The sequence below is a fragment of the Mastigoproctus giganteus genome, chromosome 11, assembly GCF_048544385.1.
Source record: "Mastigoproctus giganteus isolate SK-2022 chromosome 11, ASM4854438v1, whole genome shotgun sequence".
Lineage (NCBI taxonomy): Eukaryota > Metazoa > Arthropoda > Arachnida > Uropygi > Thelyphonidae > Mastigoproctus > Mastigoproctus giganteus.
This window is the reverse complement of record NC_143585.1, coordinates 142,999,144-143,024,697: the sequence shown is the minus strand read 5'-3', so window position 1 is coordinate 143,024,697 and position 25,554 is coordinate 142,999,144. Positions and strand designations below refer to the sequence as shown.

The following is a 25,554-nucleotide window of genomic DNA, read 5'->3' as shown; positions in this document are numbered from 1 at the left end:
GTTCTCTTCTTCAGCCACCATAGATTCAAGTTCTTCTTCATTTGAGTCGTTCGTGATTTCTACATGCTTATTTATTTCCATACTTGATGGAAATAAATAAGCATGTAGAAATGGCTTATTTGGGATCTGACCGTTTTACTTCTGTGGTATTCTATATTTATTTTCATCCTTCCTGTTGCTTTGGTTAGCTGTTTTCCTATCAGGGTATCCATTGTCTTCTGTTTTGTGACTTTGAATATGGACTGCCTTGGGGATTGATTCCGAGAAAACCATCTTGTTTCGGTTCGTGGGTCTTCTGAAAGGAGTATGTCCTGGTCCTCTGTGATCTTTGCATTTTCTTTTTCTGACATGCTTGGTGTGGGAAGCATCTCAGACTGTTTGACAGCTTCTCCTGTATCCCCACTGTTTCCAACACTCAGCTCGCTTTGTCGATCTGGCCTGACCCTGGTTGGTGCCACCTGAATTTCGGTATTACTTTCAGTGGAGGTAGAGATATATGGGCAGTTTTTCCTGATGTGGCCCTCTTCATGGCAGAAGAAACATTAAGAGGAAATGGAGGTATAAAATGTAAGTGATTCCGCTTAAATCAGCATTGATGAGTTTTGGGATGTTTGCTGCATCATTGTTGGCAAAGTGCATAAGTGCTTGCCTGCGGAAGCTTTTCATATGCGAAAATTCCAGTTTCGTGGTTGCTGCAGAGAGTGTGCGTATTTTCATGGTAAGGGATCCATATTTGGATAAAATTCCTCTCATAAATTGATGAGGAATTTCAGGTAGGATGTTTGATATTGTAACTTTCCTTTGTGCTAAGGCAACTGGCGCTGCTTCCAGATGATGAAGACAGATGTCTATCCCGTTTTGCAGGATAGTTTGTGCCCACAAGGGGTTGCTGAAATACACCTGCACACTTGCACAGGTGATTGTCTCTTCTCCAATGGAACCTTTATATCATGGCTATTCCCAACCTTGTGTTGTTTGGCATTACAAGAATGCAAAATGGGATGACCTGCGAGACTTCTTTTGCTTGGTCGGATTACTGTTTCAAAACTTCTGATGTCAATGATGTCAACGTTTGCGCAGATCGTGTCAGTGAAATTATTCTTGCAGGAATTGGAATCCTTTATTCCACACTCCACTTTAAAATCTCGTCCTTTATCTAAACCTTGGTTTTCCAATAAATGTGCTAAGGCTGTTCAAGAGAAGAATGTTGCATATCGTAATTGGCTTGTTTCTAATTCTCCAGTTTCATTTTCTGCCTACACCAAAGCTCGCAACAATTGTAAAGCAGTTATTAATCAGTCCAAACTAGAGTTTGAAGAGACTAAGAGCAGAAAACTTGCTTCTTGCCCTAATGGTAGCCGAGCATTCTGGCCTCTTGCCAAAGCTATTGGCCGCAACTTTTGCCCATCTCTGCTCCCACCTCAGTCCAAACCAGATGGTTCTGTTGTCACTTCAGCCAAGAATAAAGCTGACCTGCTAGCATTCCATTTTTCTTCCAACTCATGTATTAATGATCTTGGTAAAACACCTCCCACCTTTCCCAACACGCTCCATTCAATGCCTCCTGTGGTCTTCCGTCAAAAGTTTGTCAGAAGGATTTTGACGAATCTTGATGCTAAGAAAGCTCCAGGTCCCGATGGTATTTCTCCACTTGTTCTCAAAACCTGTGCTCCTGAACTTACTCCTATTCTTTGCCGCCTTTTTTCACTTTCTTATTCCAAAGGTGTTTTTCCTTCTGCTTGGAAATTTGCTCATATCCAGCCAGTTCGTAAAAAGGGTGACAAATCCCTCCCATCCAAGCTTATTATCATCCCATTGCAATTACTTCTACTCTTTCTAAAGTAATCGAGAAATCAATTAACCACCAACTCTTAAACTACCTAGAAACCTTCCGTCTGATCAGCGATCGCCAGTATGGATTCCGTCAGTGTCGATCAATTCAATGGAAAGGTTCGGTGAAACACAAGTAGTTGCTCTTGACATCTCAAAAGCTTTCGATCGTGTTTGGCATAAAGGTCTTCTAAACAAGCTTCCATCTTATGGTTTACCAACTGTTTTTAGTAATTGGTTATCCAGTTTTCTCTCTGATCACTCACTGAGGGTGATGGTAGATGGCTCTCTGTCTTCTAACTTCTCCACTAATGCCGGTGTCCCCCAAGGTTCAGTTCTTTACCCCACTCTTTTCCTCTTGTATATTAATGACCTTCTTCCATTGATTGGAAATCATATCCATAGTTTTGCCGATGATAGCACGTTGCATTCCACTTTCCATTTTGAGAAACCTTGTCCTGCTCAATCAGCTTGAACTTCTCAAAAATCTGCTACCAATTCCTTAAATGCCATTCTTCAGGTAATTCTCCAGTGGGGCAAAGACAACTTAGTTGATTTCAACCCTTCTAAAACTCAGTCTTGTCTTATATCTCCCAAAAAGGATTCTTCTGCTCCTATGCTCATCTTTAGTGACACTCCGATTTCTAGGCAAAATGATATATCTCTTTTGGGGATTACCCTGACTTCTAATCTCTCTTGGCACAAGCACATTTCAAATATTGCTTCCTCTGCATCTAAAAAACTTGGTTTTCTCTTTCACTCTCGGTGTTGCTTTTCTTCCAAACAGCTGCTCACTCTGTATAAATCGCAAATCCACCCTGCCATGGAATATTGTTCCCACATCTGGGGTGGTGCTCCCAAAACCTCTCTCAGGCTTCTTGATTCCATTCAGAAGAGGGCAGTTAGGTTAATTAATGATTCATCTCTAACAGAGTCTTGGCACACCCAGGGTCCTGAGATGGATATCATCATTCTTTTCTTTCTTGGTGATTCCTTTCTACTTCTCTCTCTCAGGGTAACTTGGGAATTTTTTTTTTTGGCTGGTGCAGCATAAGCCTCAGGCTTCCTTGCACCATATGACTAATAATAATACTGATCAAGTCATCAAATGCAGACATTGTGTAGGAATAGTGGAAACGTAGTGTCACTCAGATGAAAGTGATGCTAAATTTTAATATAGGGAGTACAATGTATACAGGAAGGACAGACAGGACAGGAGAGGTGGAAGGGTTAAGCTCGTAGTTAAGAAACATATTAAATCTAAGGCAGTGCATCCAGTAGACATGGGTGATGAGTGCAATGTTCAGTCAGTTTTATGTGATATAAGCATTGGGGAAAACAAAATTGTGAGTAGGAGTGCATTATAGGCCCAATGATTATGATGGGTATACCAAACAGCTACACAGAGAAATAGAGTGGAAGAGCAAATCAGAATGCTTCATAACAGGGGGATTTTAACTTTTAAAATGTTAAATGGAATTTGTCGGTTGGTCACTTACACACTACTAAGACTGTTGTGCATTTTTGGATGACTGTTTTCAACAAAATCATCTTAGAGAGACAACGAGAGGAAGCAATAACCTGGTTATCAGCAGTGATCCTTCATGCATTAAGAATCTGCAGTAAAAGATCTACTGGGTGCCAGTGATCACAGTGTACTAATGTGGAATTTAATTAAAGACGTAACTAATGTCAAGGGTAATGGGTAAGTTTTTTGCTTTCATAAGGGTGACTAGAGTGGTCTCAGACAGTTTTTAAATTCTATGCAATGGGACCAGATGATGATGTTACCAACAGCAAATTCTAAATGGGAAGTATGCAGGGAAGTAATCAAAGAAGTTATTAGGCATTTCGCAACAATGAAAAAATACTGTTCAAGGATTAGACATAAATGGACGTCACATGAATTACTGAGATAAGTGGCAGAGAATAAAAGTGCATGGGATGCATATAAGTTATAAGATGATCGAGAAACCTGTGGTAGATATAAATTACTGTAATTTGAAAAGTGGTTAGGCAAGCAGAGTCAGATTATGAGAAGTCACTGGCAAAGAATGCAAAGAAAAACAGCAAAACTTCTATGCTGATTTTAACAGTAGAAGGAAGGGACTCAATTACATCAAGCCACTTTATGTCTATGGGTTATCTGTTGATGCCTTACTCAGATTGCAGACAAACTAAATAGATATTCTGCATCTACATTCACACAAGAGGAATTCTTTAAGGAAGGGTATGCCAGAACTTTAACTCTAATGAGGAGCTAAATGACTGTGATAAGTGAAAGGAAAGTTGGAGGAGAAATTGTTTAAGATGGATATAAAAAAGACATTTGTGGTGGATGTAATCTATCCTATTATATTAAAGGAAGAGCAAAGGAGGTAAGCAAACCCTTAGCAATAATTATGAGAACGTCCTTGGATTCAGCGAAGGTCCCTGTCGACTGGAGATGTGCGAATGTATACCCAATTCATAAAGGGGGAGCAAAAATGCTCTATGCAACATTACAGGCCTGTTAGCCTATTAATGTCTGTTCCAAGAAAATAATGGAATCATTGGTTAAAGTAATGCAGGCCCATATTAAAGATACACTGGCACTTTTCCCATTGAACGAAATCACTCCTGAGTCCAGTGATGCTCTCATAATTAGCCTCAAAGGCTCATGTACTCACTTGCTGCCTTCCTAATGCCATCAACTTCAGGAGCCTTATTGGCCTGTAGGCTTGAAAGTTTTTTCATTAAATAAACAGTGAAATTTCGTCATTAATTACATTTTTTTCAACTTCACTGCCACAATTTCTCATTGACACAAAGGGTTTTTCTTCTGTAAATATTGATGCAAAGTAACTGTTGAGTTCATCTGAAACTTCAGCTGGGGTATCTAATACTATCCTACGTCCATTACATACGGGTCCGATCTAGTTTGTCCTTCTCTTCTTTGCATTTATATATGTGAAGAATATTATACCAATTCTTTGCTGCTCTCTTTGCCAGCAGGTGCCTCCGTAGCAGCAGTGCATAGCACATGCTTCTTGATTAGACCATGGTTCGAGCCCGTAACCACCAAATACGGAGGATGCGAAAAGGTCATGGAATGACCACCGCATATCCGCGGAGCGATGTGGCCTTAGTTGCTAATGCTCCTAAAAACCGATCAAACAAACAACAAACAAACTCTTTGCCAGCAATTTCTCATAATCTGCCTTTGCCAGCCTAACCTTTTCTGTGGCACTATTAAGATAAATTTGAAGCTGTTATAAGCTTCCATACTTTTTTATTCCTCTGTAACTTTTCTACCATGCCATCTTTTTCTGCTCAAGTAATCTGGCAACTTCCTTATTCATCCAACTTGGAATCTTCCTCATGGAGTATTTTTTGAATGGTATATAAGCATTCAAGGCTTCTGTAATTAATGTTTTAAAGGTATACCATAATTCAATTGTATTTGCTTTCTGTGAGATATCTACCCAGTTAATAGAAACCATGTAGCATCTTAAGCCATCGTAATTTCCTTTTCTGAAATTATAACCCATTTCTTTGCCTTTAAATACTGCTACCTCTCGCTCTCTCTCTTCATTGTCCAGTGTAGAACTCCGTGATCATTTCTTTCTACTGGTTCCTCTACTGTCAGCTCTATTATGTCATCTGGTTCACAGGTGATGATGAGGTCTAGAATATTCTTTTCCCTAGTACTTTTTCTGTCATGCTGATACAAATAACAATCATCTAGTTCAGCGGTTCTCAAACTGGGGTCCATAGACTAGTTCCAGGGAGTCTGCAAAACGACACTCTGGAACTGGTCAAATTATTCGTTCTATGTATAGCAACTTGATGATAAATAAAGTTATTATTAAATATTTATGTAAAAATAAGAATAGTTGTTTTAAACATAAAACTTTGACTTTTCTTTTCAGAAAACTCAGTGTTAACACACACACACACACACACAGCAACATATATATATAGGGGGTCCGCAAACTTTTTTCTTTTTTCTGAAGGGGTCCGTGAACGTCTTTTAATTTTTGAAGGGGTCCTTAGATCTCACTAATCTAATTGATTTAAAAATTTTGTCCCCCCACATGGAGCTTCCTTCCGTTTGCTCCAATCAATTACAGACAAATTAAAATCATCCATAATAAGCCATTAATGTGTACTTTCCCATTCTATTTGCATGTGGAGGCTCTCATCATAATCTTCACAATCACCTGGCCCGTAGATTATTCCCACTCCCACTCTCATTACACCTTTACTTCCAACTATCTCACACCATACAGATTCTATACTAGCATGCAAAACTTCTGAATCCAGAAAAGCTTTTGTCACACTCAGGATACTTTTGATAAGAAGCATGACCCTACCACCCCTTTTATCTTCCCTATAATTCTAAAATATATTATACATACCATATTATAACTCATCATCCCCTATCTCTGGCTGGCACCATCGGAAAACCCTATTATGTCAGCATTACTTGTCCTAACCACAAATTCACTCATTTTATTGACGAAATTTCTGACCTTACTATATACACAATTAAAACTTATGGTTCTTGTATACAGGTGACCCCCGCTTAACGCTGATCATTCGTTCCGGAAAAACAGAGCGCTAAGTGAATCCGCGCTAAGCGAGCGCCGCTTTCCCATAAGGTAACATATGTATTTGTGAGCTGCGGTCGGTGCCATAGGATATTTCCTAATCAATAATAAACGGTAATGAAAAGATGCACAAATGTCGGTCAAAATATTTAATATTCAAATATTTGCACATATAAAATATTCTGCATTACATACGTATATACGTATATATATATATATATATATATATGGTAACTACTTGCGTATCAAAAGTAAACTTAAAATTCTAATTAAAATAATGAATTTAATTGATTTAATTTAATGGATGAATTTAATCATGAAAAATGTGTGGATTTGAGTTGAACTTTGGCCCTCTTCCAAATAAACTAAAAGGGGTATTAATTTTAAATGGCCCGCAGCGTTACCACCCAACAATAAAGTCAACTGATCCTTCGCCGCTTTGAAACTTGGCATGTTTTTTGTTCTTTCAATATGAAACTTCTTTTAGGCATTCGTTTCCACAAAAGTCCCGCTTCATCTATGTTAAAAACTTGTTGAGAAGTATAACACATAATACCCCTCTTCAATAATTTTAACAAGTTCTTTTTTGAAAGTTTCGGCTCCTTGATCTGCACTAGCGGCTTCTCCCTGGATTTTAAATCTATTCTACCAGCCCTTACCAGTTTTAAATGGTTCCACATTTTTTTTTTTTTTTTTTTAGGCGAGTTTCCTTCAGATCATCATATTGGCTAATCTCTCTCTCTCTCTCTCTCTCTCTCTCTCTCTCTCTCTCTCTCTCTCTTTTGTTAATATTTAACTTAACTGAATTCTGCATTGGAATATTATCTTCAATAAAATTAGTCTTTCCATTTCAATCCTAATAGCCGGCCTAGTTCTAGTTGCTTGCAGTGGAACAGCTATCTTTCCCGCTGCTAAAATTAATTCTTTATTTTTTTATAATTGTTCTTACAGTTAAAGTTGCAAGTCCTAAATTATGGCACACATCCGCTTGTCGTTGACCGGAATCGATTCGCTTCAAAACGTCTAATTTAATTTTCAAATTCAGTCTTTTTCTTACATTTATAGTCTTCGTACTGCGCCCAGACGTTGCTGCTTTTTCATTCCTGTTGGTCATTATTAGCTCTTCGAAAATATAACTGCGTTGGCTGAATTAATTATGATACAATGTTCAAGTAAACTTTCCGTTACGCACGATGTCTAATACTGTACTGAGTGATGACTAGACTTCGGATAAATGCATGTAACGCAAATATTACAAACAATATATTTGATCATTTTTTAAAATTTTGATCTCGGAACTACGTAACAAGTGACTGTACTGCAATTAAATTAGCGTGAGAGAAAATTTCACTGAGCGTGGGAAAATTCCTCAAGTCGGCGTGGGAAATGTTTTAATGCTGTTTTGCTATTCATTTTCAAGCTATCGACTCCATCAAATGAAACGATTTCGTTAAATATGTCAAAGTGTAATCTGTAAAAGAGCGTTATAGTGATCTGTGACAGCGTTATAGTCAGATACGGGTTATAATATAAGAACAGCGTTAGAGCGAATCAGCGTAAAGCGAACCGCGTTATAACGGGGGCCTGCTGTAGTTAACTACCCTGAAACATCCCCTTAAAGTTATTTAAGCTCGCTTCCCTGGCATTAGCTACCCATCATCTGAAAATTTTCTGCACTCAGAACAACTTGCTATGTTCTGTTGTGGAAACAAACAAACAACAACTCTTGAGGTATGTGCAAGTGTTACTTTGACCAATATTATCAGATAAATGCATATCTATATTACTCTTGTTCACCCCCCCCCAAATTAGTAGTTCCCTGAACCTTTTAAGATATCCTTAAAAATACTGGCAAAAACTCTCGCACCACCTTTGTTTTAAATGTATCCCGTCTCTACAAAACAGATTCCTTCTACCTATGAGTACAGGCCAAGTTGACAGAAATTTCCCTTCAAAAGCCTTGCAGAGTCCTTCAAACCTTTGAGTTAATCCATAAGGCTTTCAGCATATAATCTGTCCTATTGTGTCTGGGCAGAATTTCAGACACTTGGACACTGTGACCTAACTCGTGAGATATGAAAGATGCCAAAAGAGCGAAGGTAAAGAAAGCCTGTAAAAGTTCGATGAAATTTACCAGAAAAAGTACTTTGCCATAAAGGCATTTGTATTGTTGCTCACTTGGTAAACAAACAGTGGGTGTTATCAGTCAGGAGCAGAAATTGAATCCCATGGGATATTGAAACCCTCCTGAAGTGGAGGGGGCAACCTGACCTTTTTTCTTTAAAATCACTGGTGGAACTAGTGGATAAATTGTTTATTAAGAAAAAATAATAAATAAATAAAAAGGCAAAGGAAGCCCATACGAGAAGCACAGCAAACGTCGAAAAAGTTTACCAGTGAAACTACGTTAAGAACATTTCTTACGATGCCAGAACTTCCAATATGACTCTGTTCGTGATTCAGTTAGTTAATTCAATTAGTGATTCTAAAGAAAAAAGGTCAGGCTACCCCACCACTTTGGGAGAGTTTCAAGCTCTAGTGGGATTCAACTTCTACTCCTCAATTTTCTGGGAAAAGTCGATGTGGAAGTGTAAAAATGTACCGTGACAGTCATGTTGTGGCCCATCTTCTTAAAAAGTAGTACAGTCTCTATAATACTTTTTTGAAAACGACATTATCTTAATATGTTTGTTGTTTGTATTTGGTTTTTAGGAGCATTAGCAACTTAAGCCATATTGCTCCGGGGATATGCAGTGGTCATTCCCTGACCTTTCCACATCCTCTGTATTTGGTAGTCATGGGCTCAAACTCCGGTCTAATCAAGAAGCGTGTGCTATGCTCTGCTGCTTCTGCCCACCTGGCTACGGAGGCGCCATCTTAATATGCTGGAATGATCTGACCCAAGACATTCCTACATACAATTGGCGTTGATTAAATACAGGGGTAGTAAGCAAAATTCAGATTCTATCAAAAATTTACCCTTGACTTTTATTTAGTCATCACAAAAGCCAGCCGAATAGGAATCTGCCATGTCTTAAATGAGAATGGAAAAGTTGAACCAGATGGAGTCAAATCTACACGTGGCAAAAGTACCCATTTTCCTTTAGCTTTTCCTGTTATTATTTCTAGATTCAAACAATTCTGATGAATAACTTTGAATATAAGTCTCGTACCATTGATCAATCTTTCTGAAATTGCGATATTCCACAGTAAAATAAGAACTGCTCCTACCTTCAACTCTAAAATGTTGGGTGGTAAACCACTTAAACTGAGCCTGTCTGGAAATTCGGTTGGATATCGGTAAAAGTTCTTTAGTATCTCACCAGGTGTCAATTGTAAAATTTCTAAATTGATTCTTTTACATTCGTCATTTTTTGAGGCAAGAATAGCACACAATGAAATGACATTTACATAAATAAGGTTGTGGCCAAAAACAAAAGGAATCAAACTGTCATGAACTTTAGATTAGGATCTAATTCAATTTTGTTTCAAATATATTTTAAACATATTAAACGTAATGAATGGCAATGAGTGTATGAGTCGCATGTGCAACATGGGGACATATAGTGAGCGAGCAGTGCAATGGAATCCTAACGATTAGTTTTTTCTTTTAAGGTAGGCTGCGGCGCTAGTAGAGAATTATTATTATTTTATTTTTTTTTTTTTTTTTCGGAACAAAGGACACGATCATGTAAACTATTAATCAGTGAAATAGTTAAACTGCAAATTGTTAATCGGAAAAAAATGCCTTATCAACTTAGACAACTGTTTGTTTAACAGTTAACATCTTCCTGTGGCTCCATCTATGAGGTGAACGTTGACCTATTCTCATTTGTAATACAAAACTGGCCCATTCCGTAAAATAAAACTATTTGGAATTTTTAAATTTTAACAACTTTGTGCACACCTAGGAAGAAATAGCTTCAATTTGAGACCACTTCCAGCCAAATCAGTTAAGCCTATCATTTTCTTTACTTCGTCAATTCACACTGACGGAGTAAAGAAAATGGCTTCCGTATTAAATATATATATATAGCCAACCGGGCTAGCCAAGTGGGTAAAGTGCCTGCCTGGCAAGACAAAGGTCGCAGGTTCAAATCCTGCCTCGGGCTTGGATCACAGTAAAATGCAAAAACTTTGGGAGGTGCATCATGGCCACAGAAGCAGATGCAGCAACAACTAACAAAAAAATAAATAAATAAAAATAAATTAAATATATAGATTGCAGGCTCATCTAGAAAAGACTGCAGTAATAATTCAGACACTGCATGGGTTTATTAATGGGATGTCTTTTCTGACCAATCTGATTCGATACTATGATGTGGTCACAAAGGAACTGGATGCAAAAATAATTTTGATATCATGACTTGGATTTCAGGAAAGCTTTTCATACTGTTGCACATGGAAGACTACTGTACAAATTGGAGCAGTATGGCATTAATGGCAAGTTGCCACAAAGGATAAAAGGATGGTTGAGTGGGAGAAGACAGAGTGGCAATCAATGGAGACTGCTCTTCATGGACTAATGTTATTAGTGGAGTCCTCCAGGATTCAGTATTGGGTCCATTGTTGTTTTCTGTATTTATCAATGACAGTGATGAAGGTATGTCATGCTTGATGTCCAAGATTGTAGATGATACGAAGGTTAGCAGGGTTATTAATGACAGTAATGATAGCAGACTACTGCAACAGGATCAAGAAAAGACGGGCAGATGGGCTGAGAGGTGGCAACTAAAATTTAACATTGACAAATGCAAAGTACTGCACATGGGAAGCAATAACCCCAGAGTAACCTACCAACTGTGTGGTACTATACTCAGGGCAGTGGAGAATAAAAAGAACTTGGAGGTAATTATGTAGTCAGATATGAAGTTTTCTGAGCAGTGCAGAAGGGCGGCCAGACCAGGTATGCGGTCTTGTCAATGATATTCAGGAATTTTTCTAGCAGGAATAAGGAGGTGATTATCCCCTTTGTATAAGACAATGGTTAGGCCACACCTTGAGTACAGGTCTGGAGGTTTCTGGTCTTTTTTCTTAGGAGCATTAACACAAAGGCCGTATTGCTCCGGGGATATGCGGTGGTCATTTCCTGACCTTTCTGCATCCTCTGTATTTGGTGGTCATGGGCTCAAACCCCAGTCTAATCAAGAAACATGTGCTATGCACTGCTGCTACTGCCCACATGGCTAAGGAGGCGCCCAGGTCTGGAGGCCTCATTTATAGAAGGATGTAGAGTTGCTTGAGCGAGTACAGAGAATGCCTACAAAATTGGTGAGGGAAACAAAGGGATCCTCTTACCAAGAAAGGCTTAAGTTCTGCAAATTGCAATGTCTGGAGACTAGACACCTGCGAGGTGATCTGACTGACGTGCATAAGCCTTGAATGGTTGAGTAAACTCAATGCTGAAGGGATTCTTTCTCTTGCATAGATTGCAAACCTGAGGGGATATAAATTCAAGTAAAGGAAAGACAGTTGAATAGATGTGCAGAAATTTGCCTTTAGCCAGAGGGTGGTTGATTGCTGGAACAAACTTCCATTGGTCATTGTGGAAGTTGACAGCTTAAATAAATTCAAGGAAGAACTAAACAAACTTTTCGAGTGAATAGATGAGTTAAATGGGAAGGTTTTTATTTATTTATTTATTTATTTTTATTTTTTGGCTGATGCTACATAAGTTTGATTTCTTGCGTCATATGCCTCTTTTAATGCTAATGCTAAAACAAACCTTGTCATTTATATTTTAGGAGTACAATCTGTTTTCTGTTTAGTTCCTTGTATTTAAATATATGTAAATCTTGTCTCCTCTCTTCATCAGTTACTCCTTACACTCTTTTAACAGCCTATTTATTTCTGTGGTACTCCTGCAGAACAATTCTCTAATTGTCCAATGTTATCTTTTCTTACTCTGCTGATTTGGCCAGTTCATAGTCGTCCATCTTGGTATTCTCTTTGGTCTGTATTTTCTTAATGGTATATCTTCATTTGTGTGTCTCTTCGAGTTCCATAACTTACCTATATTTACCTTCCCCAATCGATCTTTCTAGTTGATAGAGGCCCATAGTATCTTGGACTGCCATAGTCACTTTTCCTGAAAAGAAAACCCTTACCCTTGCCTTTAACAACTGAGATCGCATTTGTCATAATCAAACTTAGCACACAATTATCATAACTTGCTAAGGGTTCATCTCTATCAGGACAACAAGTGATGACTAATACAAGAACATTCTTGGCTAGTTAAGCTAGTACTTCTCCCTAATATGCTAATATTCATATTTTCAGAATATCTGATTAGTTGTCAAGTATGTTTTGCATGATTCATTTTGATCCTGTACTTTTTTAAGTATAACAGTGGATAAAATAATCCTTGTCATTTATATTTATACAATGTTATCCAGGTTATATAAGATTAGTTATTAAAATTTCTCCTTTTAAGTAAAAGTTATTAACAAAGTTAGATGTCTCAAATTTCAGACGTAACTACAATGAAGTCTCTTAAGAACAGCCAACAAAATTTTATATCAAAATTTACCTTTGCAGCACAATTAGCTCCTTTGGAAATACAAAATCCAATGAAGACAGGATCTGCCATTTTTACAAGAATATTGTCCACACAGTATACGTGAATGAACTGCACTCCTCTTCGTTCCATATCATCCAAAATACCTTGACTTTTAAGAACCTTATATAAGCCACCATTGCCATCTAATAAAAGGCAAGTTAAAAGCATATAAGATAAAATCTAATTCTGAAAAGCATTTAAGATAAACCTAAATCTTAAAAGCATTTAAGATAAAATCTAATGTATCAGTAAAAATTAATATATTAGAAATCTACCATATATAAGGCTAGTATGACATGCACAATTCATGCAGCTAGAACATGGTTTGACAACCTGTGACTATTTTAACATGTAACTGCAGCTCTTTAACTTTTAGCCCACATATATGACAAGCATGGCACGCAAGGGCTGCAGGCAGTGACGTGAATATGGTATTAGTTTCAGCACAAGCCACAAACACTTCTCAGTTTAGTTTGCCTTCGCATCGCGAGCAGAGCACACTTAGCAAGATGTTCATTGTGGTGGTGGTGAATGTAAAACAGGAACAAAATAATTGGATTTTAGGAAAACTTTTGACACTGTTGCGCATGGGAGACTACTGTACAAATTGGAGCTGAATGGTATTAAGGGTGAGTTGCTACAATGGATAAAAGGGTGGTTGAATGGGAGAAGATAGAGGGTGGTAATCAATGGATGCTGCACTTTGTGAACTAATGTTATTAGTGGAGTTCCACAGGGTTCGGTGTTGGGCCCACTGTTGTTTTGTATATTTATCAATGATATTGATGAAGGTATATCAGGCTTAGTGTCGAAGTCTGCAGATGATACAGAGGTTGGCAGGGTTGTTAATGACAGTAATGGCAGTGTGCTACTGCAACAGGATCTAGAAAATTTGATCTGGGTACTTCTACCCATATGCAAAGTACTGCATATGGGTAGAAGTACCCATATGCAGTACTTTGCATATGGGTACTGTTTATGGTAACCCCAGAGTAACGTATCAACTGCGTGGTATACTACACTTAGGATGGAAGATGAAAAACACCTGGGAGTAATTGTGTAGTCAGATATGAAGTTTTCTAAGCAATGCAGACAGGCTTCAAGAGCAGGTCATGGGGTTTGTTCAATGATATACAGGAATTTTGCTAGCAGGGAAAAGGAGGTGATTATCCCTTTGTATAAGGCAATGGTCAGGCCATGCCTTGAATACTGCATACAGGTCTGGAGGCCTCATTTTAGGATGGATATAGATTTGCTTGAGCGTGTACAGAGAAGGGCAACAAGATTGGTGAGGGGAATGAAGGGATCCTCTTACCAAGAGAGGCTTAAGTTCTGCAAATTGCAGCAGCTGGAGATTAGGAACATGCGAGGTGATCTGATTGAGGTGTATAAGGCCTTGAATGGGTTGAGCATGCTGAATTCTGATGGAATTCTTCCGCTTGCTCAGATTGCGAACCTAAGGGGTCATAAATTCAAACTGAGAAAAGACAGTTGTAGAATAGATGTGCGGAAATTTTCCTGTAGCTAGTGGGTGGTTAATTGCTTGAACAAACTTCCATCTGTCATTGTGGAAGTTGATAGCTTAGATAAATTCAAGGAGGAACTGGACAAACATTTAGAGGGAATGGTTGTGTGAATTTTTTTTTTTTTTTCGCTGATGCGACATAAGCTTATATGCTTGCTTTCTTGCATCACATGCCTCTATTACTATTACTATATTTTTGTGTACGTAATGTTTGTGATAGGTACATGAATTCATATTATAAATCACTTGACTTTTTAAATCCATGATGTGATATTATTAAACAAGTGAAATAAGATGAAATTAAAATTGCTATCATTTGTTAAATCTCAACTCAAAAGAGAAAGATTGAGCAAGAAAACTGGGAATTTAAGAAGGAATGTACTGAGTCATATGCATTTGTGGCAAATTCTACAGGATTTCCATTGTGTAATATGCAGTGAAAAACTTTCAAACAATAAAAAAACATTTTTTGACTAAACATGATACATTTGCCAAAACATATCCAGCCGGTGAGGCAAAAAAAAAAAAGGCTGTAAATGAGTTGAAGCAGAAAATGTTGTTAACAAAGAATTCATTGTCATAAATCATGGATAAAATCATCACGCAATACAAATGCTGCTAGTTTTGTAGTTGCATGTGAAATTGTAACATGGGGGAACCATTTATGGAATGGTGAATACACAAAAGAATGTTTTATTAAAATGTTGGAAAATCTTTTCCACAATTTTCAAAGCAAAATAGAAATAATTATGAAAATTAAAGAAATACCAATATCTACAAAAACTGTGAGGGATAGAGCTTTACTAATGACCGAAGATATAACCAGTCAGAAGATTATGGACCTAAAGTCGGCATCAGAATTTTCTATAGCTGTTGTTGTTGTTGTTTGGAGCATTAGCAACTAAGGCCATATTGCTCCGGGATATGTGGTGGTCATTCTCTGACCTTTCCGCATCCTCCATATTTGGTGGTGACAGGCTCGAACTCCGGTCTAATAAAGAAGCATGTGCTACGCACTGCTGCTCCTTCCCACCTGGCTACGGAAGTGCCAATTTTCTATAGCCTGTGTTGAATCATGTAATGTTGGTGATATTGCACAAGTTGTCCTTATTTGTAAATATATAAATTCTCAAGGATCCTAAGAAGAATTGCTTGATTTACTGCCACTTACAGGACAAATGCATGGAGAGGATATATAAACTGTAATTACTGAATGCTTCAAAAATAAGGGAATTAATATGAACAAAATAATTTGTATTGCGACCAATAGAGCCCTGAGCATGAGAGGTGAGAACAGAGGTTTCATTTATTTATTTATAAAAAACATTTCGCATGATGTGTTTTTCTTTCACTGTATAATTCATCAAGAGGCACTTTGCTTGCAAATGTTTCCAAAAGAGATAACAGCAATGGATTTGGTCATAAAGATAGTCAATAAAATAATGGCAAGACCATTATTTACATTGACAATTCCGTGAACAATTCCATATTATTTTATTAATATCCATATATTATTAACAATTCCATATTATTCCATATGGAACAATTCCAATTCCATATATCACTGACAATTCCGTGAACTTCTTGAAGTCAATTGTCAATATATGTGCTGATCTTCTTATACATAACAGCATTAGATTACTTTCTAGAGGTGCAACGTTGATGTGATTTACTGCTTGTCTTGATGAATTGAAATTATTTTTAAAACAGAAGGATATGAATGCTGAATATGAAGAGCTAGAAAGCACTGATTGGTAACAAAAATTCTATTTTATGGCAGATGCGACTTCATATTTAATTGTGTAAATAAGAAATTACAAGGAAAAGGTAACACAGCAGTTATGCTTTTGTATGAACACAAATTATGTGTTTTCGAAGGACACACAGGAAGTGGCAAATTATTACATTTTTAAATGTTAAAAAAATATCAAGGAGGTATTAAAAATAATTCCAATTCTATTAATTTTCCATTTTTTCAACACACGATTGTCAAAATGTGTACCGAATTTAGCCATAGATTTGAGGATTTTAGGAAGGAAAAGACGACATTATCATTTTAAACCAAACCTCTTGAAGTGAATACTTCTCAGTTAAATTTTTCTCCATTCCCTCAAACTAATGAAGCACATTTTGAAATGGAGTTAGAGAACTTAAAAATCAAGAACATGTGGAGTGCAAGACTAAAATGCCTTAAAACTGAAAATGAGGATTTCGAGAAGAATTTGTGTAGAATTGCTCTTGCAATTCTACACAAATTATGTGTGTTCAGTAGCTTACTGAACACACATAAATTTGAAAATATTTGTGTTTGGGCTTCTCTCAGTTTTTGGTTTGACATATTCTGCAAGCAAAGTGAAGAACTATATTAAAAATAAATCAAGAAACCGCCTGAACAATGTGAGTCTCTCAAAGCATGTTTAAAGATGAAAATTATGGCATACTCGCCTGACGTTAAGAGACTTGCTCAAGAAGTTCAGCAGCAAAAGTCACATTAATTTGTACCTAATTGGATGCTTGGTATGTTTTTTCAGTATTAATAAATAATATTTCAAAATATGTATATATTTTAATAAAATACCTTCTCACTCTATTCCATTTCTTAAAAAACTCCTCCCCCCCTTCCACTTTGAGCTGAGGTGCGGCTCTTTGCATTTTTTTTTTTTAATTAGATCAAAAATGGCTCTTTACTCATAAAAGGTTGCCGACCTCTGAATTAGAAGAGTGAACATTTAACACTAGCTTTATTTAATCATCATCATCATCACTACCTCCATCATCTTCAGCCACTGTTGATCCACTGCAGGATGAAGCATCCTCAACACATTTCCAGCAACTACAGTCTTGTGCTTTCTGTTGCCATTGTACACCAGAAAATTTCACAATTTCATCGATCCACCTCATCACTGATCTTTTTCTTGGGCAATTAGGGTCAAGCGGTAGCAATTTCAAAATTCATTTTGGTCCACCTATTGTTTTTTTTTTTTTTTTCGTTATTTGTTGGCGCATCGGCTTCTGTGGCCATAATGCACCTCCCCAAAGTTTTTGCATTTTGTACTCTGATCCAAGCCCGAGGCGGGATTCAAACCCGCGACCTTTGGGTTGCCAGGCAGGCACTTTATCCACTTGGCTAGCCCGGTCGACCCACCTATCGTTAATTCTCCTTGATAAATGACCTGCCCATTTCCATTTTTTGTTCTTTCAATGTTATCAAAGACTATGGTTTATTTGTGAATCCATGCACGTTTTTCGGTCTTCTTTGGTTATGTTCAAAATTCAGCACACCATACTTTTTTGTGTAACCCTCAGTCTTTGGAAAGCTTTAGCATTCAATGTCACCATATGTTAGGACAGGGAAGATACACTGTTAAAAACCCTTTCATTTTATTATATACAGTGGGACCAACTGATGATGTTACCAACAGCAAATTCAAAATGGGAAGCATTCAAAGAACTTATCTTGGAAGCTACTAGGCTTTACATACCAACTAAGAAATATTGTTCAAGGTTCAGGCAAAATGGACGTCAGATGAACTAATGAGGCATATGGCAGAGAAGAAAAATGCATGGGATACATACAAATTAACACATGACACAGAAGCCTATGATAGATACAAGTTGATATGCAACCAAGTTACAAAGGAGGTTAGGCAGGCGAAGGCAGATTACGAGAAATCCTTGGCAAGGGATGCAAAGAAAAACAGCAAAGAGTTCTTTACTTATGTAAACTCTAGAAGGAAGGGGATGAATCAGATTGGTCCACTTGATATTGATGGGTCAAGTGTTGATGATCCTGCTCAGGTAGCTAACAAACTAAATGAATATTTTGCATCGACATTCACACATGAGGAGTTATTCAGCGAGGGGAATGCCAGAGGTGTATTCAACTCTAGCAGTAAGCTACAGAATCTTGAAATAACTGGGAGTAAAGTGGAGGAGAAACTGTTGAAGATAAGCACAAGAAAGGCACCCGGGGTGGATGGGATCTATCCAGTTATATTAAAGGAGGCAGCAAAGGAAGTAAGCAAACCCTTAGCCATAATTATGAGAGCTTCCTTGGACTCATGGGAGGTACCCATAGACTGGAAATGTGCAAATGTGACCCCAATTCACAAAGGAGGATCAAAGGCTGACACAAGTAATTATAGACCTGTGAGCCTAACTTCTGTTCCAGGAAAAGTAATGGAGGCACTGGTTAAAGAAGCACTGCAGGATCATTTAGACAAGACTTCAGTTATAGCTCAGACACAGCATGGTTTTGTTAAGGGGAAGTCTTGCCTGACCAACTTGATTGGATACTATGATGCAGTCACAAAAGAACTGGATGCAGGGAATAACTTTGATATTATATACTTGGATCTTAGAAAGGCTTTTGATACTGTTGCACATGGAAGACTGCTACACAAATTGGAGCAGTGTGACATTGGAGGCAAATTGCTGCTATGGATAAAGGGGTGGTTGAGGGGGAGAAGACAGAGAGTGGTAATCAATGGACACTGCTCATCGTGGACTGATGTTATTAGTGGAGTCCCTCAGGGCTCAGTGTTGGGTCCATTATTGTTTTCTGTATTTATAAATGATATTGATGATGGTATATCGGGCTTAATGTCCAAGTTTGCAGACGATACAAAGGTTGGCAGGGTTGTCAAGGACACTACTGACACTATGCTGCTGCAACAGGATCTGGAAAGGTTGAGCAGATGGGCTGAGAGGTGGCAAATGAAGTTTAACATTGACAAATGTAAAGTACTACACATGGGAAACAGCAACCCCAGAGCAATGTATCAACTCTGTGGTACTACACTGACAGTGGTAGAGAATGAAAGGGACTTGGGGGTGGTTGTGCAGGCAGATATGAAGTTCTCTGAGCAGTGCAGACGGGCTGCAAGAGTAGCTCATGGAGTATTGTCAGTGATATACAGGAATTTTTCCAGCAGGGATAAGGAGGTGATTATTCCATTGTATAAGGCGATGGTCAGGCCACACCTAGAGTACTGTATACAGGTCTGGAGGCCTCATTTCAAGAAGGATGTAGAGCTGCTGGAACGAGTACAGAGAAGGGCAACAAGATTAGTGAATGGAACAAAGGGGTGCTCTTACAAAGAAAGGCTTAAGTTTTGCAAATTACAGTGTCTGGAGACTAGGCACCAGCGAGGTGATCTGATAGAGGTGTATAAAGCCTTGAATGGTTTAAGCATGCTCAATGCTGATGGGATTCTTCCTCTTGCTCAGAAAAATCACCTGAGAGGGCATAAATTCAAATTGAGGAAAGACAGATGTAGGATAGACGTGCGGAAATTTGCCTTTAGCCAGCGGGTGGTTGGTTGGTGGAACAGACTTCCATCCCTTGTGGTGGAGGTTGATAGCCTAAATAAGTTTAAGGCTCAGCTGGACAGGTATTTTGAACGAACAGAGGGGTGAAGTGGAAGTGGGTTTTTTTTTTTTTTTTGGCTGATGCTGCATAAGCTTGCTTTCTTGCATCAAATGCCTCTACTAATGCTAATGCTAATGCTAATTTGAGACAGGGTGGCAAGTCTGTCTTGACTATATTAAGCTTTCCAAATGCTTGCCATCCAAATTTTATGCACCATTCAATTTCCATCTGTTGAAATTTCTTGTCCTAGATAAACATACCTTTCCACTTCTAGTTCTTGTTGATCAGACATGATTTTCATTAGTCTGGTAAATTTGTTGAACATAACCTGTATTTTCTTGATATTCATCTTCAAACCAAACTTCTTGCTTTCACACTACAGTTCTTCAATGTTTTGCTGCAATTCTTCAGGATCACTAGCAAAGAGAATGATATCATCTGCAAATTGTAAGTGATTCAAGTAATCTCCATTTATCTTGCGTCCGCTATTATCCCAGTTTAGCTTGCAAAAAATTTCTTCTAAACTGTCAGAAAATAGTTTTGTCCAGATAAACACAGAAAAAGGTATCTGACAAGGAGACACGATTGTGTCTCCTTGTCAGATACCTTTTTCTGTGTTTATCTGGACTTTATCATTGTTGAACTCATACTGATGCAGTTACCTCTTCATATATTGATTAGAGAATAATCATGTAAGCTTTGCCTACACCTTGGTTGATCAGGGCATTGATTATTGTTTGTTTTGTGACTGAGTTGAATGCTTTTCATAGTTGATGAAGGCTATACATAAAGGAAGGTTGTATTCATTGTGTCACTCTATATCTTGCTGCACTGTTTGTATGTGATCCATTGTACTAAAATCACTTCTGAAACCTGCTTGTTCTTTGGGGTGTGCCGCACAAAGTATTGTGCCTATTCTTCTTGAAAGTATCTTTATGAAAACCTTATAGACAACTGGCAATAGGCTTACTGGTCAGAAGTTTTTTTAAATCTGCCTTGTCACTTTTTCTGTGCAGTAGGATGGCTTCTGCATTTTTCCATGCTAAAGGTATTTTGCTAATAGATGGCATTTTCAAAATAGTTTGGCTAGAGCCTTAAATACTGGCTGGCCTCCAGTTTTCAACATAGACTTTATTAGGTCCTGATGCTTTATCATTGATTTTATAGCATTTTCTACTTTTACCAAAATTTCTGGTACAGCTTCTACATCTGGTGTTGGATCCACTGCCTTTATTCTTATAAAGATATAAATAAAATTTCCACTAATTTTATTATTTGTTGTTCAGTTTTTTTTTTTTTTTTTTGGTGTGCCATCCTCAAGCTTCAAAGCAAACATTTGGCTCTTGTGTGTAATCATTTTTCGTTTTAATTTCTTCAGTTCTTTCTTCTTTTGTCTCTTTTTATTTCTTCAGTTACTCCTTTCTTGCATAATATTATCATATACACCAAAATTCCTTGATTTTCTTCTACTGTTCTTCTGACAAATTCAATGTTGAACTTGCACATTTCTTCTTTTATGTGCTTTCTTATGGTCTTGCACATTTCTATACATTCTACTTTGTTTCTTAGGTTACCAATTTGCTTCACTTCTCATCACTTTTTCATCACAGCAATTGTTTATTTTGATATTTTGTTTGGTATTTCTTGTTTTACAGTAAGTACAGAAGCATAGGCAGTGTCTACAAGTCTCAATGACTTTGTCATTATCGGTTGAAATATCTGTGTCAGGAAGATCTCGTAGCACACTGAAACGATTGGACACAGTTCTAGTTCAAAACCTTGATGATTTTTCAATAGTTAGTTAGTGTTGATCTTCACTTTTAGTTGAATTGACCCATTTCTTTCATTATTTCTTGCTATCAATTTTGATTTTTGCTCTCAGTAATTGATGGTCACTTCCAACATTAAAATGGTTCAAGACTGAGCAGGCAGTGAATATCAAGACTGAGCAGGCAGTGAATATCGTTTTACTGTTTGTCTACAGGAAGTCAATTTCACTAGTATTTCCAAGAGGGCTCTTCCATGTCCATTTTCATTGGGCCTTTTTCTTGAAGAATAAGTTCATGATGAACAAATTTTGGGCTTCTGCAAATTTAATAAGTAGACAGCCTCTACCATCGTTTTTTCCAGTTCCACATGGGCTGACAGATCTTTCCCCATCTTGGATCTACCAATATTCACATTGAAATCTCCCATTACAATTTTATAGTGGTAGTCATCCTGCTTGTAATGGCACAATACACCTTCATAAAATTATTAAACTGCATCATCACTACTTATAGGAGCATAAGCTTGAATAATTTGAAGAGAATAGCAATTATTTAGCTTAATAGCATAGCAAGCAATTTTTTTTGGTAATACTTGCTACTTTCATGGTTTAATCTTTTAGTGTTTTGTTCATCAGGAACTCAATTCCACCACATCGTCCATGATTTGTTCCTTTGTAGTACAGCCAATGTCCATCTTCTAGTTTGACAAAATCTTCACCTTTTCTTCAAATCTCACATAAACCGATGATGTCCCAATTGATGATTTTCAGCTCTTGTAATAGTTCTTCTAGGTGACAGTCTGTACTCATAGACCAAATGTTAAGGGTTCCAATGCCTGAAGTACAAAGGCAGCCTGATTGAGGTCAGTGATTGTCAGCATCCTCTTCCATTAAGCTGATCTTCCTGCTACTGTAGATGTAAGCACACAAGCCTATAGGGAATGAGGGCTGTTTATTTTATTGCAAAGCCATATTGAGGGAAAGAACAATGTTCTGACATGCTGGGCCAATGCCTGACCACTGCCTTACACAAGGGGATAATCACCTTATCCCTGCTAGAAAAATTCCTGTATATCATTGACAAGACACCATGAGCTACTCTTGAGGACCGTCTCCACTGCTCAGAAAACTTCATATCTTATAGTGACATAGTTTGGTCCTTGAGGCTGTCGCAGACATTCTCTCAGGTATGGCAAGCTGCCACCTGGGAGTCTAAAATGTTTGATGGAACTGATATTTGGGTGCCACTACAGTCAAGTTGACCAAAATTCGGCAAAGTCTGGTCAGTCTGTGATAGCCAAATCCTATGCTTGCACCTTCACGATGGTGGGTCTGTTAGTGACACTGGGTATAACTCCCATGTGTAAGTCCTCAAATAGCACACTGTAGGTGACAATGCAGGTGAAAACAACATAAAAAGAGGTCCAGGTGTGGCACACACACACACACCACTTGGAGGAATGCCGCCCCTGTGTTACCAGGCAATACTAGGTAGTACATAACTCTCATCAAATAGTGCAATACCACCACTTTGCATAATGGAGGCTTGAAGTGGTGGAACCCATTTTTAGTCTCCAGAGCAAAGCTCCAGCAACCCCCCCATCTCTTCCATTACGCAGTATGATCGATGCCTTTTGAGGTTATGATGGACATCATGGCAAGAACCAATCTTCCTTACATTTCAAGGGCAGAGCTTAAAACAGTGTTCGCAGGCTAGAAGCCAGATAGTCCGCCGAAAACCAAATCTATTGGCAACTCTCTAGGAGGCTTCTGGATCAGCTAGTATATAATCTTTCTCTGCCAGATAGTGACCAGAGGGAGTCCGAGTAGTGTGTATGTGGGGGTTATTATTGAGGCCACATTATGTCAAGGAGCTGAATATATTCTTACCATGTGTACACCATATCCAAAAATTTCATTACTTCATACAGCATGTCCTCGCCACCTCTTCTTACTTCTGAATACACCATGAATTGTCGAACTAATGGTGTTCAATTCCACTTACAGTCTGCCAAACCCCCGTGCACTTTTTCTGACAGAATCCCAGTTATCAGTTGATTCAACTACTGCTCATCTCAGTTGTCCAAATTATTCACTTTTTTGTTTCCTTTTGCTTCAAAAGTGGTACTTGTGCATATGTTCATTCTGATATTCCCTGTCAGAGACTTGGTAATTTGGAATCCCCTCTTTTCAATTTTCTCTGGCATAAAATCTCTCTACCACATTCTGTCAATTTCATCTCATTCTCCCAACTCCACTAATCACTTGGAACTCTTTGACTTCCTCGCTTTGAAAATTGACTTCCTCCAGTTCAACTTTTCTAATAGTGAGAATTTTTCTTGGTGATTTTAAGGTTCACAACTCCTCCAGCTGGCTTCCGTTTTCTAGTCACATAGACCTAGCTGGTCAAGATGCTGAATAGGTAAAAATGAATTTAACCTTTACAAGAATACATACACTGGTGTTCAAAGAAAGTGTATCACCTAGGAATTTCTAACCCTTTTTCGCGATGGTAGTAGTAGTAGTGGCATGTGATGCAAGAAAGCAAGTGTATGAGCTTATGCAACATCAGCCAAAAAAAAAAAATCACCATTCCCTCCAAATGCCTGTCCAGTTCCTCCTTAAATTTATTTAACCTATCACTTTCCACAATGACAGATGGAAGTTTGTTCCAGCAATTAACCACCCGCTGGCTAAAGGCAAATTTCTGCACATCTATTCTACATATGTCTTTTCTTAATTTGAATTTATGCCCCCGTAGGTTCGCAATCTGAACAAGTGGAAGGATTCCATCAGAATTCAGCGTGCTCAACCCATTCAAGGCCTTATACACCTCAATCAGATCACCGCACAGGTGCCTAGTCTCCAGCCACTGCAATTTGCAGAACTTAAACCTCTCTTGGTAAGAGGATCCCTTCATTCCCCTCACCAATCTTGTTGCCCTTCTCTGTACACACTCAAGCAAATCTACATCCTTCCTAAAATGAGGCCTCCAGACCTGTACGCAGTACTCAAGGCGTGGCGTGGCCTGACCATTTCCTTATACAGAGGGACAATCACCTCCTTTTCCCTGCTAGCATGTTATATTAATGACAAGCATCATAAACAGAAACTTAAACGAAAGATATTTATTAATAGTTAAGGCAAAGCTAAGTAAATTTGACAGGTGCTTTCAAAATATTCTAAAATGAGCATTTGCAACCTTTATACAACAGCTTTGGTAAACATGACAATTATGGCTGAAATGTTATCATAAGTCCCCAATTTGCTTCAGTTTATTATTTTAAATGGAAAACAAAATGAAAAGTTCACCAGGTGCAAACTAATATTTTGTTGAACCAACTCTAATCATGATAACAGCAGCACACCGTCGAGGCATTGACAAGATCAATTTCTGAAGATAATCAACTAATAGTTTGTGGTTCTAAACACGAGTTATGGCTTCCTGAAGTTCACAAAGGGCCTTTGGTTTCTTTCTGGCAACTGCAGATTCCACATGATGCTAACAGTTCTCTAAAGGATAAAAGTCCGGGCTGTTTCCTGGCCAGCTAAGAGTTGTAATGGACCATTCTTCCAAACATTTTTTTTTTCACCTGTAACAAATGTAAACACATTACTGTCGAACCTCTAATGCAGAAATGAAGCTAAAGTAATTACAGAAGTGCCTACTTACACTTTTTGCCCACGACAAGGAGCAGATTCATCCTGAAAGATGCAGTTACTTAGCAGGTTGAAAATGGTTGGCAGCAATTTGCCTTCCAATATAGCCAGGTATCCATTGGCATTTATGGAAATTTTTATAAGCTGCAGGTGATACAAAACCTCCAGGATACAAAATGCAGCCCCATATCATTTGGCTGGTAGGGAATTTCACTGCAGACACCATACAGTCTGGATGGTATTCTTCAC

The 25,554-nt window shown here is 38.0% G+C and overlaps 1 protein-coding gene across 1 annotated transcript in view; it reads right to left on the bottom strand.

Annotated features, from left to right (window-relative positions):
* LOC150078488 (UDP-N-acetylhexosamine pyrophosphorylase-like) overlaps positions 1-25,554 on the bottom strand; it is a 296,675-nt gene that overhangs the window by 140,904 nt on the left and 130,217 nt on the right. Inside the window, exon 6 of the mRNA XM_090385379.1 lies at positions 12,952-13,124. Within this exon, the coding sequence (XP_090241505.1) occupies positions 12,952-13,124 (173 nt within the window). The remainder of the gene's footprint in view (positions 1-12,951; positions 13,125-25,554) is intronic.